We start from the raw sequence: 15,025 nt of genomic DNA on the forward strand, positions 1-15,025 counted from the left end.
CAAATGTTTTGGAAAGTGGTCTGTCACTGCTTTTTCCTCTAGCTGAGAGAGAATGACTGGCCCAAAGTCTAAGTCACATTGCCTAGGGCAGGATTAGAACACACAATATCCCAGTGCCTTAAGCGCTGCACCAAATTGTCTCTAATATGAGAGATTGAACATTCAGATAAATGAGCTGCTGATTGTTATCCACGGTGAAAATTCCCTATATGCATGGCATATTGATAGGACAGCAAAGCCTAACAAAAATTGCTTGAGGGGGCAGAAAATGGGGATGGGGCAGCTTCGCTTAAGGAAGCAAGTCAATCTCCAAGAGATAAGAAGGGAAATACCAGGGGCTAAAGTGTACAGTGAAAACATAATATTCATGCCAAACAGTACTTAAATGATAATAACCCTCATTAACATGATTAATGATGTGTTACTTGTACCGTGTTGATTGAGGTCATGAGTCCAGGGGTGAAACCGTAAACTCTCCTAGTGTGTCTACTGGTAACTACTAATTAATCCTTTTACTTGAATTGAACTTGACATTTGGGCATCATATATACAGACTTACATGCCCATCACATTATTTCTTTCCCGGGGAAGCAAGGTAAAAGTGCATTAAAAAAAAAACAGGAAAATGTAACCCAGAGGAATTAAAAGCATAGATATCAAAAGGAGAATTAGATCAGTAGTTCTAGCTTGTTCAGTGGCAGGTGTTAAGTACCATTAATAAGTGATAGCACTTATACATGATACTTACAACTGGTGCTTGTAGTTGCACCCATCACAGTGCACCCCCCAGTCATGTGACTGAGATTTGGGCATTCAATAACCGCTCTGCATTTCCCATCATCACAGCATTCTACGGTCATATGATTATAATTGGTAACCATCCCTGCCGGCTTCTCACAAAGTCAATGGGAAAGCCGACAGGAAGTTGTAAATCACAAGTCATGTGATGTCCCTGGTTTACAACTGCATGGCTGTCACTTAATGATGGCAACTGGGGCTGCCAGAATAGTCACTAACTGCCACAGTTGTATGACATCGTGTTTAACAAGTCCACAACTTAGTGATGGGATTTCTGGTTCCAATTTCCATTGTTAAAGGAGGATTACTTGTAACACCATAATTTTCCTTATCTTTCTATACTTGAGAATCATCCCTGCATCCACCACATCTATCCACTGTCTTTTCTTTTTTAAATTTCTCATGTTTTTTGAAGATCTTTATCAACATTATCCAGTTATATTTCCAGTGTTTTGTTTTCTCTTGACCCACTAACTTCATTCATTCTTTCTGACCAAATCACTTCCATGTAGTTTCAGTTTCCCATCTTTGATAAATATTTTATTAAGGTTCATAAATTCATCTTTAAAAACCTGTTATTGTTTTTTATAATTTTTTCATAGCTTGCAGTACTTAACTTTATTATTCCTCTCAAAGATAACTACTTTGATCTTTAATACATTAAAGTTTAGAATTCACAATATTAAATGCAAATCATCTGGATCCTCAGCCAACAACTCAGCATCGTTTCTACAGAAATGTACATAGACATTCACATTCCAAACAAATGTATCTGTAATGTCAACAAAAGTACTACACACACACACACAGAGTATATGCAGAAATATATTAAATAACCAAAAGGAAATCCTTTTTGAATCTTTTAAGCATTTATTTATTCTTCTCATTCTTCATTATTTTTATTATTCTTGAACATGCCAGTACTTTACATTCAACAGTCTGTTCTCAGCAGCCTTCAACTCTATATTCTTATAAAATATCCCTTAATTCAATGCTATTTATTTTAGCATGCGTTCTATATATCAATCAGTATAATAACCCTTCTTTCTCATGTTTTTCATTAATCTGTTCAGAAACAAAACTTCTGCTTTCTAAGTCTTTGGTTGGCATAACACCATATGCATTTCTCAAATTCTGCTCAGTGCCACATTTTGAGATCAGAATTCTGCCCAAACTTTCCCAAGTATATGAGACAACTTAATTGCTGTGTAATTCTTACATTCCTTCTTGTTATATTTCCCTTTGTACAAAGGAACATAATGGCACTTCCAATCATCAGACATAGATGAAATCTTCACACATATTATATAAATGCACAGCCACTCCAACACATCCCTCTTTTGACATTTCTCCAAGTCCACCATCTATACCTGCAGTTTTACCATTTTTCAACATTCTTCTAGCATTTATTACTTTTCATCATTTTTTTTCTTAAGCACTAACAATAACATTCATTTCAATTCCACTGTCTGCTGTATCAATACTTCTCTCATGTAAATCTCTAAAAAAAAAAATCTCATTATTCTCTTACATTACACACACACACAAACACACACACCCCATCACTACCATCACCTGACATTTATAATTCTTCAAAGTCATAAAAGCAACATATATAAATAAAATAGCAAAATAGAACAGTAAATATATGTCATTGGGTAATGAGCCTCATGTAGATGGCTTAATGGAAATAATTTCTACTTTCCAGTTATCTTCAATATAATTCCTGATGAGTCAATACAGCACCTGGGGGCAGGAAAGAAGAAATGGGTGGAAACTCATCAGAGGAAGATGTAACCTGGAATTAATTTCCTGAGAATTAGTCAATGGAACAGCTTGCCTCCTGAAGTTGTGGGTATTCTATTGCTGAAGTTTTTCAAGAGAAGATTGGACAACACTTTGTCCAGGATGGAATAAAGACTACTGTCCTAGGCAGGGGAGTGGACTAGAAGACCTCCAAGGTCTCTTCCAGCCCTATGATTCTATGACTTCTAACCGATCTTACAATCTGATAATCTTTCATTATACAGATCTAATGCAGCATAATAGAATTATGGTACAACTAGTTTTGGTGCCTGAACAACTGAGCACATTAGAAGATGCACAGACAAATGAATATGATGATGTTAGATGGAAAATGTGCAAAAGGTTCAAAGGATGAAAAGGAGTGCAGTTAGGAATTAAGTGATAAAGGGGTTTCAAATTTTACAAGGACACTGTCTTTGACATGAAAGACTTCTCCAAGATCTGATGGATTTCATATAATAATGCTTATTTAGGGTAATTGTTTATGATGAACAAAATTTCAGTTTAAAAAACAAGGTGACATTCAGGTGGAGGAAAAGATGGCTGTTTCAAGACATTAAGCATGAAAGCATGATGAATGATAAATGTTTTCAAGAACTACTATATGAACACAAGTCATTTTTTTCTATTGAGTCGGACTAACATTTAAGGATCAGGTCTGCCCATTCAACCTTCCTGCCATTCAACCGGGGGGGGGGGGGGGGGGGAGGCTACAAGGAACTCACAAAATAATATGATTGAAGGGATATTTATTGCATGGAATATTTGTTGTTGTGCTGCCAAAGTCAGTTTTGATTCATGGTGATTGCCTAAACAAGTACTGCAGTTTTTGGCAAAAGTTTTGGAAAGTGATTTGTCATTGCTTTTTTCTAGTGGTGAGAGAATGACTGGCCCAAAATTTAAGTCACATTGCCTAGGCACAACTAGAACTCACAGTCTCCTAGCTTCTAGCCGGGGGCCTTAATCTCTATATCAAATTGTCTCTAATGTGAGAGATTGTATATTGTACATGATCGTGTCCTAGGATAATGTTGCAGGATCCAATCTGGATTGATCACCGCGACCAGAGGTTTAGCTTTTCAAGCTTCCAGACCAGAGGTGGGTTTCTGCTAGTTCACCCCAGATCGGGCAAACTGGTAGTGGCGGTGGCTGGAAGCTCCACCCACTCGCTTCTGCGCACAAGCAAACCGGTAATAAAATAAATTGAAACCCACCACTGTTCCGGATTTGTGCTGAAGCCCATTCTCAGGGTTCTCTCTCACCAGAAATTCCCTGAGGTTGGGCTTCAGCACAAGACTGAAAGCTCAGAAGATTAAACCTCTGGTTCAAGGGACCAACTCAGATTGGATCCTGCAAATGAACTGCTGATAGAAATCCCATTTTTCTGCACCAGGAAACAGGAGACACCCATATAAGTGAGAACACCCACCATGACCTGATTCTAACATTTCTTCTAAATACAATAGAACAAAATACACACTTCAGCCAGAAGTTACAACATGAGAATAAGAATTGACAAGAGGAAAACAAACGAGAGTTCCTTTGCTAAATATATTTATAAACAAGCACATCAACCAACTGTTAAATACAAAAAGCAAAAATGACAAAGTCTACACCAGGATGTTCATTCACAAAACAGAAGTTCCATAGAGATGAATGTTTAGGATAAAGGTTAGAATAACTAAAGCGCTCTGCATTCCTCAAAGTGAGTTATGTAGAAGAAAAATAAAATAGAATATGGAGGTCACTGGAGAATATTATGAGAGGCTCAGTTTTTCAGTACAGAAAGGTATTATTTGATTCCTCCATTAAGACAGCAGCATATAACCCCAAAATACACTTCAGCAAGACGCTAAATGCTTCCAGCCTTCCTGCTCTACTTCTGGTTATGCAGCTAATAATTAACAACCCAAAACAAATCCTTTGACATTAAAAAAAAGAAAAAGATATTGTGCAAACAGACAATTAATTGGCCAAAACTCTTTCTGAAGGATTAGTTGCAAAATATACATTAGGTCAAGAATCTCAGAAAAGCTAAAGAAAATATCAGTAGCAAATCAAATGAATAGGATCTGTGGGTATGAAGAAATATAATAGCATTTCAAAAGCATCACTTCCTTTGTTTTTAAAAAAACTTTTCAAAAGAAATCCCCATATCCAGTCATTTTCCATTTAAGAGTCAACTGAAACAAACATCTAGTAATATTAAAAAATATATGTTGCAACATAACTGGGCTCATAAGTACAACTTTATTACGCTAGAATAAAGGATGAATCTAGTTTAGTCCAAAAGTCCCTTTCAACTATATGATTCTAGTGTACATTTACAATGCTGAATAAATGTTTTCAGGATATGTATAAGCAAGTGTACAAGCAGCCACCGTTCCTCTGCTAACTAGATAAAAGAGCTGGGATTCAGAGACACTGCACAGAAATTCCCTTAATTATTAAGATTATTAGCCATGAAGATAGCTCATGTATATGAATGTGCTCAACCCATGTTTGAAACCATCTGGGCTATTGGCCAATACTGTTATCTAGTGCTAGAAAATTCCACAAGTTAATTCTGTACTCAATCAAAATAGAATTGAATAAAAATAGTGCCTCTGTCATGTCTAGCATTGAAATAAAATACCAGTTTTGAATAGAAATGTAATCACAGAGAAAAAAAAATCAAGGTAGAAATAAGTCATATAATCCTAATGGGTAAACTCTGGTAAAACTGTAGCAGCACATAACACAATGAAAATCACATAACCACATCTTGATACTCATGACTATGTTAAAGAGGAACACAAACACTGAAAATTGCATGCAAGTATTTTTAAGTTATAACATTGGCTAAACATTCCTGAAAGAACATAAACTGGAATGATTGTCTTCAGGGCACACCTTCAATATAATTTCCTAAAGATCTGATCTAAAAATTATAGAGAGTTATCACTCAATTATCACTCCTGGAAGGAGTTTGGAAATTTGAGTGATGGGGCCAATCTACCCTCTTCCCGACCCAATTTTTTGGGGGCTAATTGATACATGAAACCAAAGCTTATAAAAAAAAAACCTGTAATAGGATAGGACATAACAGCCATCAAGTACTATGCTATACTTATTGAAGAACTAAGACTTACAAAAACGATCATAGACACAACTATAAAAAATAAAATTTGCAAGTATTCTTACTTATTTTAAGTAAGAGGTTTCAAACTACGTTTGTTTTAACAAACTTGTATCTTTCTCAACAACATTAACTTTGAAGACAAATCTCTGAAGCCCACAGCTATTATTGAAATTCTTGGTTTTGAAATGTATGCCCATAAATTAAAGAGTTAGCAGGCTGTACTTAATTATTTTCAAGCTATCGTTAGTTATGTAGCTGATGAAGAACACAGTCAAAATTATAACTGTCAGATTAAATTCTCATTTAATAAAGTCACCTAATTTCTCTGTGCTTTACTGAACAGACTACACATTGTAATACTTACTAGAATTTTGGTAAACCATAGGAATTGGAAGTTTCTGAATATTGCTTATTAAAATATTCATGGTTTCCCACAATTTTAAAGGAGTCCATCAATTCAAAGGTTATAAAGTCTTCCCAGAAGGTCACCAAGGCTCCCACCTATCAGATTCCTATCTGATCCTATCTGGGATCAGAATGTGATTTCTTAGAATACAAATGCTTCAAAATGTACATTTAAAGCATGACGATCTGTCCATGAATGTATCTTAAAGTGTGCACTCCATTCTTATTGCTTATTCTCACTGAACCCTGCAGCGACATTCTATGTCCCTATCCTCATAAAAGTGTACGATATGGGATCTGGGATCTTCGCACAGTAACCAAAAAGCAGACTGTTAATGTAAACACGAAATTATACCAAACAACAAAATACGCAAGGAATAATGGCTATGACTAGGCTCAAAACAAAGTGTAAAACTACACCACATAATCTGAATATGAACATTTGGCACAGGTCTTTTATTTCAACCTGTTTAACATTTACTATTCAAAGGGGCTGGCTGTTCTGCTGTAGCCTAAGCTCTTAATTCAACCTCTTGCCCTGGTTTCCACCCTAGAAGAAGTTTAATTATGGCTCTGGAATTAAGTTCCAGCCTGTGTCTAATTTAGGATCACCTAAATTGGTTCAATTCCAGTTTAAGATTTGCTGAATGGAGAATTAGCTTAACTTAAGCACTTTTCCCCTAATTGGCCCCAAGGCTCACTTTAAGGCTGCAAGCTACTGTTAATTGATGAGGCTACAGCAGCAGAAAACAGCAAGGGGGGTGGGGGGGGGGGAAGGAAGGGGACCTATGAAACTGAGGAAGAGACTTACCAGCATGGACTTTGAGTAGGTGAGTTTTCAGCCGGCTATTATAGGAGGACTTGAAAGGGCAGAGTTTGCAGCGGAATGGTTTGTGATGTCCGTGGTGTGCTTGCATATGGCGATCCAAACTTGGCAGGAGAAAAGCAGCAACGGGAAGCAAAAAAGAAAGAAGCAAAAATATCAATCATTTCAACCAGTCTGGGATGACTGGAAAGACATTTACTGTACTGCCTGCACTGACACAGATTCATTTTCTTTTCAAAGAGAAGGTGCACTGCGGAAGAGGTGCAGGAGCATGAATATTATATTATTTATTGGATTTATATCCTGCCTTTTGTTCAGGAGCTGAAGGTAGCGTACTTAGAGCTCCTTCCTCCAATTTCCCCTTCAATAGTGTCACCATGTGCTAGGTAGGACAGAGGGTGAATGATGGGCCCAAAGTCACCAGGGAGCTTACACAACTGAGAGCAGGCAAGAAACTGGTCTCTCCTCTCCTAATCTAATACCTTCACCACCACTAACCCACTGAGCTGCAAGCCAAATCTCTCCAGTGGCCCCATCAATGGGTTAGAAAGCTCAAGCAGTAGCAATTCAGGGCAGAAAGAAGAAAGAAAAGGAGAAGCATCACACAACTGTACCTCTGCCAGAAGAGTGGATATGAGTCTCCTGAAGGGCTGAGGAGGAAAGGAAGAAAGTGGTCACCTATATCCAATATGTTCCCTGGTCAAATTAGCTTCTCCTCATGGGACCGTGTACATTGGTCCTACAACTGTCTGTGGCCAGGTCCATCTTTTTTTTAAAGACTAAAGTCTCAGCTCACAAGGCCCAAGGTAACCACTTCTTCTATCTCCACTATATCAATAGCACTTATATACTGGCTCATAGTGCTTTTGAGCCGTGGTGCCCCAGTGCTATTTATAGTACTCTCTAAGTGGTTTACAGAGTCAGCATTCCCTTCCCCCCCAACAATCTGAGTTTCTCAATCAAACTACTGGCAGTCAGCAGAATTAGCCTGCAATACTGCATTCTAACCACTGCGCCACTACTATAGTTACACCATTGATAACATGAAAATGATTCAACTGAGAAGCCGTATATTGTTCATTTATTAGATCTGTTAAGGCCACCCAACTCTACGAAGACTCTTGGAAAAATACTGTTAAGTCCAATGCATATATTAAAAAATAACTAATAATTACATCTCTGGACCAAAACAAGACTCCCAAAATGAAAAATAAAAACCTGAACAGGAGTTCTACAAACACTTTAATTTCAATCCAGGAGCACAGGAGTTTTCCAGGAGACTTCTGGAAATCAAGAAGAGACGCAACTGTGTGTATTTCCAAGGGATTACAGAAGCCAGGGCGTGTTTTTTACACACACATTAAGTACCAGGGCTAAAGAAGCTGTGAATTTTATCTAATGCTTGCCTCTTTTTACACACACAAAATTTTAGAAGTTGAAAGCACCGCCTTTCTAATTTTATCCGTAGTTTGCATAGTTGAATATGGCTGTAGTATGTTACTATGAGAAGAGGTAGGTGACTTTCAATAGCTATCCTCTTTGTAAATATGCAGTAGCATCAAATACTTCTTTTTTCATCTAACCATTGTACATATATTTCAGTCTTTCTTAGCTGAAATAAAAATATTCAGCAGACAGTTGAAGTCCCTGCTTCTTACCAGGAGAAAAAAAAGGCTGTGAATTTTTGCACAAAAGAAGACATTTTCCTAGGAGTGCTAGATCCACAACTCCTATTTAATTGAAAAAACTGAACAACTAAGATGAAATTAGGATTGTCAGAGCCGCCTGTAGAATATGAATAAAACAGATCCATTCAAAATATTGATTCCAACAAAAGTAAGGCGTATCTCCCAAAAGTCATGCCAATATGTGGGAGAAGTTGGTTTCCTCTTTGGCTACGTATCTGAACAGTAAGAAATGCCCGTGCTATAAATTTTCATCCCCAGGTGAAAAGTATCTCCAGTATTTTTAATTATTCTCTGCTGGGCAGAATGATCACCACAGAAGTAAAATAAGACCAACTATTAAAATATAATTTAAAATTATTTCATAAAAAGTCAGCAACCAGAACGGCTGGTAATGACAATCTAAATGAAGAGCAGGATTTTTCTCCAAAACCTTTCAAATGAATGTTTTAGAGCAGGAGTGTCACATGCTGGCCACACCCACCCCAGCTCCATGAACGGGAAAACCGCCATGAAATGGCAACAAGACGTGGCGAGTTTGACACCCATGTTTTAGATTGTCCCAAAGCTTCTTTGAAGCTCAGATTTGCAAAGCAACTACATCAAGTTGCTTCTGGCTGACTCTATGCATTCAGACATAACCTCTTCACTGAAAAAAGTGCAAATCGCACACCTGAACAAAGTGTGTTCCATACATTCTGAAGCCATCTTTCAAACAATTTGCAAGCTGTTGTGGAAAACACCAAATAGCCAGAGATATGTATAAACCTAATAATTTTCTGGGGTCCTTCAGATGAGGGAAAAGAAATAGGAAATACTAGTTTATATTTTCACTTAGCAATAGTTCACCATTACCGTAGTTCAAACTGAAAACTGGGACTAGTTTTATTTATGTCTGGTAAAACAAATTAATTTCTTACCTTAATTTTCACTAAACAAATTTAGCTACAATTGTTAACTACAATTTAAAGTTAGATGATATAATAAACTATGACTGAACAAATATGGAAGTTAAACATTCTGAATTTTTAGCTATTCCACCAAAGGACCAGAGAAAGTACGAAGAAAGAATTCATTAATAGATCACTAAAATTGACTAAGTATTATGTTCATATGCAAGATGTCTGTCAGCCTCTGCTTTGCTGCTGCTTCGGCTGCCATTGAAACAGGGAGGGGGGGCATGGTGTTTGGGAAGGGAAGCATTATGTGCTGGAGGAAAATTCTAGACGCTGGCCTGACCATCTCATTGCGCATGCAGAGGAAGGGAGTTTCCCGCCAAGGTTAACTGTCCAGCATTCCATCCTGGTGATGATTTTTGAAGATATCTCCCACCTGACAGTTGGGTGAATTATAATTGGACTATGGACTGGGGTGCCAAGGGGAGGGGATTGAACTATACATGATATTCTTTGCTTTCGCGACTAATTAACCAGATTCAGCTTTGCTTCGCTACTATTTGTTTGTAATTAGTAAAAGTACACTTAATCTCAAGCAAATGGAGTTGAGTGGCTTCTTTCCTGATTATTAAATGAAGTGGCATCTGACAATAAGCTGAATCTCACCTCGCACCCAACCCGGAGCGAACAACTTCCAAGGGGGGTGCCCTCATAGAAGAAAAAGAAAAATGTCTTTACATGAAAGCGACCAGGAAGAAGACATGGGTGCAACAGCAGCACCATCTTTAACAGAAATGCTAGCTGACCTGAGAGTGGAGGAGCCTGCTGTTCAACCCAGATGGACTTGGGGTGTGGGACAGAAAGAGGAACCTGAGGAATTACAAACTGGAGTCACGAGAAGGAGGCCAAGAAAAACCCCAGTTGTTGACTGGAGTGGCTCTGGAGAGGAAGATTACAAAATGTCCCAAGCCATGAGACTCCTCGAAGAGGCATGGAGTGAACGCCGGATTCAAGAAAGAGCTGTAGAAAGGGAACCAGCAGAGGAACTGGAAAAAAGGTACCCGCTGCATAGCTTAAGGGAGACTGGAGGGGCCGAAGGGGGATGTGCGCAAGAAAACCCAGCACTGACCTCCCCCCTTGCGGCTAGAGACATTCAGAGAGCGGGGGGGGGGGGCAGGCGATGCCGGATGGCTAAGGTCCCACCCTTAAGCGTAAAATATGATGGAAAGCCCAGCGGCCTCGGGTTGTTTATTATTCAGGTCTGGAATTATGTGGAAATATATGGACCTGATTGGTTACTAATGAATCTAAAGTGAGAATAGTGTTAATGGCCTTGGAGAAGAAAGCAACTGGATGGTCGGATTACATAATAGTAACTTCCCTCTCTTGAGGAATTTTGATGACTTTATGGCAGCAATGAGGAGAAATGAGGATTTGCTGATGGCTTGAATAAAGATGTTTACCAACAATGCATAAACAGGCGCATTCCCCGCCTTTTGGAGCCCTGGTATGAGAGTGCTGCAGATATTGAGTTTGACTTAACCAGGCTTCGTTGCATGGATGAGGGAGAAGTTGAGAAATGCCCTCCACCCCCCAAAACCCCCCTCCCAAGAGGTGAAAAGGGGGGTAGGGGAATTTTTGCAGGCAAGCCCAAGCCCTCCGCTTGTTTCCGCTGTGGAAAGGAGGGGCATCGTGCTGTAAATTGCCGAGTGAAGCTGACCCACTCCGCTCCACCCCCCGGAGGGAGAGGAAACCTGAGAAGCCTCCAGGCAAGAGAAAGGGGCCGCCTTTGCTGGGGAAGATGTTTCTCGACGCTTCGAGCCAGAGGAGGGGGGAAGCGGAAGTCCCAGCTCATCTGACAACAGTGATGACGAAGATTCTCATAGCTGGGTAAGTTCGCACTCTGGCCCTATGCTTATTCCAGTCAAGCTTAGAGTGCCCTCTTCTGGCGCAAAAGAAAAACTTATGGCTCTATTAGATTCTGGGTGTTCCCATTGTATGATAAGCCCTGAAATGGTTGAGAAGCTGGGCTTGAAACTAAAAACTTTGAAAATCCCTATTGCTTTTTGCCAAATAGATGGCTCTATTGCGGGGGGTGGTCCTGCTCAACCCATCGAGATGTGGATGGGTACCAACCAGGAAATAATAACTTTTGTTGTGGCGCCTGGGATGGACCGGCCCCTTATTTTAGGACTCCCCCGGCTCTGTAGATGGAACCCATGCATTAACTGGAGAGAGGGGTGGTTGCGAATTTGGACAGCCACACCCCCTGAGGGGAAAGTTGAAGCTCCAGCCTCTGATATACTACCCCCACACTGGCAGCCAGGGGGCAAGAGAAAATTGAGGGAGAGGAAAAAATACCAAGGGAATATTGGGACCACAAGGATGTTTTTAGTGAAAAATCTTCTGATAAATTACCCCCCCCCAGACCCACAGATTGCACCATTGATATTTTACCTGCAGTAAAGCTTCCAAAGCCCCAAATATATTCAATGACCCCTAGAGAGATGGAGGAAATGAGGAAATTCATTGATAAAAACTTGGAAAGGGGATTAATTGAACCAGCAAGGCCCAAGATAGCGGCCCCAGTATTGTTCAGAGAGAAGAAAGATGGCTCCTTCAGATTATGTGTGAATTTCAAAAACTTAAACTGCATCTCTGCTCAGAACCTCTACCCCTTACCACTGATGAAGGACATGCTGGCCCAACTGGGGAAGGGCTGGATTTTCACTAAATTGGACCTAAGGAAAGAGTACTATAGGGTCAGAAGTAAAGAGGGGGACGAATGGAAAACTGCTTTCAACTGCCCCCTTGGTTGCTTCCAATTTCGAGTAATGCCATTTGGCCTCCAGGGGGCAGCAGTCTTCATGCAATTGATTAATGAGGTTTTACATGACCATCTTTACAAAGGCCTAATGGTCTATCCTTATTTACACGGAAACACATGAAGAACACGTGAAGCTTGTTTGCACGATTCTGAAGAAACTCCGAGCGGCAGAACTGTACGCCAAGTTGTCCAAGTGCGAATTTCATCAGGAGAAAGTTGATTACCTGGGCTATCGGATCTCCCACAAGGGGATAGAGATGGACCCCGCTAAGGTCAGGGCTGTCACCGAGTGGGAGGCCCCACGTACACGTAAGCAATTAGAGATTTTGGGGATTTGCTAACTTCTATTGTCAATTTATTCCCTCCTTCGCTAAGATAGCTCTCCCTATAACTAGCCTCCTTAAATCGAAAGGAGGGGCTAAGCCTAAACCTAGCAAACCTTTGGATTGGACTATGGACTGTCAAGCTGCTTTTGAGAAGTTGAAGCGCCTCTTTGCGAAGGAACCGGTCCTCAAGCACCCTGACATGGACGCGCCTTTTGTGGTCCAAGCTGACGCCAGTGATGTGGCAGTGTGAGCTGTACTACTTCAAGCAAATAGCCAAGGTAAATTACAACCCTGCGCTTACACCTCTCACAAACTGACTGACACAGAAAGACGTTGGGCTATTTGGGAGAAAGAGGCTTTTGCTGTTCGTTGGGCTTTATCAACCTGGCACCATTTTCTGGAGGGCGCCAAGCACCCTTTCGAGGTGTGGACTGACCATAAAAACATGGAGGCATTGAGAACCCCCAGAAAACTTTCTCCTAATGCGCTGGGTTCAGCATTTCAATAGATTCAATTTCACCTTGAAATACATTCTGGGAGGGAAAAATTTTATGGCTGATGTTTTGTCCAGACTCCCTCAGTACAACTGTTCAAAGCTCCTCCACGTGTTCTTCACGTGTTTCCGTGTAAATAAGGATATCGTCTAAATAGACCATTATGCCTTTGTAAACATGGTAATGTAAAACCTCATTAATCAATTGCATGAAGACTGCTGGCGCCCCTTGGAGGCCAAATGGCATTACTCGAAATTGGAGTCTTTGTTCAGCTATCACTGTTAACAATTGTCAACCAAATAAATTAAATATGAAATTACACAACCTTGTTTCAGTTTCACTTTAGCCCAGAATCAAAGTCATTACTGTATAATATCATCTACACTTCTGTTTTCTAATTTGGACATTTGTACTTTAAAAAGTATGATTAATCTCCTCAAACCATTTATTTGACCATGTGGACTGCAAATTACTTTTAATCCTTTTATTCACTAATAAGATTAGGGTTTTTGTTCCTGTATTATTACTCCAGGTTTACAATCTGGAGTATATATATTTACAACCCCTGGTATGCCCAAATATGGGAGGAAGATCACTACTTCCATTCTCTGTCCTTCGGCTCGTCACAAGAGACCATCCAGACAGAAACCCAATATATATATATATATATATATATATATATATATATATATATATATATATATATATATATATATATATATATATATATATATATATATATATATATATATATATATATATATATATATATATATATATATATATATATATATATATATATATATATATATATATATATCTTTGGTACGATAAATTGGAAGTAATATAACTTTTATCAATACTGAGGTGAGAATATAAGTATAAAATTAAAAACCTGATTATTTCATTATTATTTTTCATTGAATTCATAGAATATAAATATAATTTTGATTAATGTATAGCTTGGAGAAGTATATTAATGAAGAAAAAAATACTGAAGAATGAACAAACGAATTATCTCAGGTGCTTTATTAAAATACTGAGAATAGTATTTCCACAAAATGCTTTATTTTATTAGTGGGAGACTTATCCTAAAGGAAATCCTGTACGTTAAAAAAAGTACAAGTTTAAAATAATAAAATGGAGCCAAAAGGAGTTTATTTTAAATATAATTTAAAACACTTTTAAAGAATTGTTTCAAAAAAGAACCAAAAGGGTAATCCTATCCCTGTCTCCACTTAAAATTAGCCCCCTAGTGGCTTCGTTTTTCTTTTCAAAGGGAATTAAAAAAAAAACTCATCCTAGGAGACTGACTCAGGAGGACTAAAATACAAGAAGTTGATGTTATCGAGAAAGAAAAATCTGAGAGAAATCTAGTAATAGCTAACTACAAATTGGCAGCCTGCATGACAGTCATAAATTATTAACATTGATGTTATTAATATAATAATCTTTAATATTACTATTATATTTTTATTCCACCTTTTAGTTACACACACATACACAAAAGCAAACAATGCCCTTGTCTCTGATTTTCTTCAGAACAATAACCTTGTCAGGTGGGTTAGACTGAGAGTGAATGACTCCTCTGAAGTCACTCAGCCAGCTTTCATCCCTAAGAGTATTATCCAGATTGTAGGCCTGTGGAGATGACCTAGAGGTGCATGACAGAGACAATGTCTTCTTTGTTTGGGCAAGGAGGCAACATGACTTGCCTCAGGGAACCTTTTGGCATCCATTTGAAGGTTTCCTGTTGTATCTTGCTTTTCTCAGCTGCAAACTCAAGAAAATGACATCAGCAGGATTGGAGAAGGCTAAGAGGACTACATTCTCATGCAGTT

General features: G+C 38.8%; 1 protein-coding gene across 15 annotated transcripts in view; it reads right to left on the reverse strand.

The window, feature by feature from the left end:
• The window catches only part of ZNF462 (zinc finger protein 462), a 173,165-nt gene that overhangs the window by 69,214 nt on the left and 88,926 nt on the right, over window positions 1–15,025 (reverse strand). For 8 of the 15 annotated variants that reach the window (XM_087716206.1, XM_087716204.1, XM_087716207.1 and 5 more), the window contains exons 6-7: window positions 7,571–7,606; window positions 6,942–7,060 (exon numbers count right to left, since the gene is read on the reverse strand). In XM_087716206.1, the coding sequence (XP_087572332.1) occupies window positions 6,942–7,060; window positions 7,571–7,606 (155 nt within the window). Of the gene's footprint in view, window positions 1–1,584; window positions 2,545–6,941; window positions 7,061–7,570; window positions 7,607–15,025 lie in introns of those variants that run through there. The other 7 variants (XM_014064322.2, XM_087716208.1, XM_087716209.1 and 4 more) reach the window with 2 other exon arrangements.

This window comes from Thamnophis sirtalis, unplaced genomic scaffold, assembly GCF_051295495.1.
Source record: "Thamnophis sirtalis isolate CommonGarterSnake01/CBP01778 unplaced genomic scaffold, rThaSir2_p1.2 scaffold_5, whole genome shotgun sequence".
In the NCBI taxonomy this organism is placed as follows: Eukaryota; Metazoa; Chordata; class Lepidosauria; order Squamata; family Natricidae; genus Thamnophis; species Thamnophis sirtalis.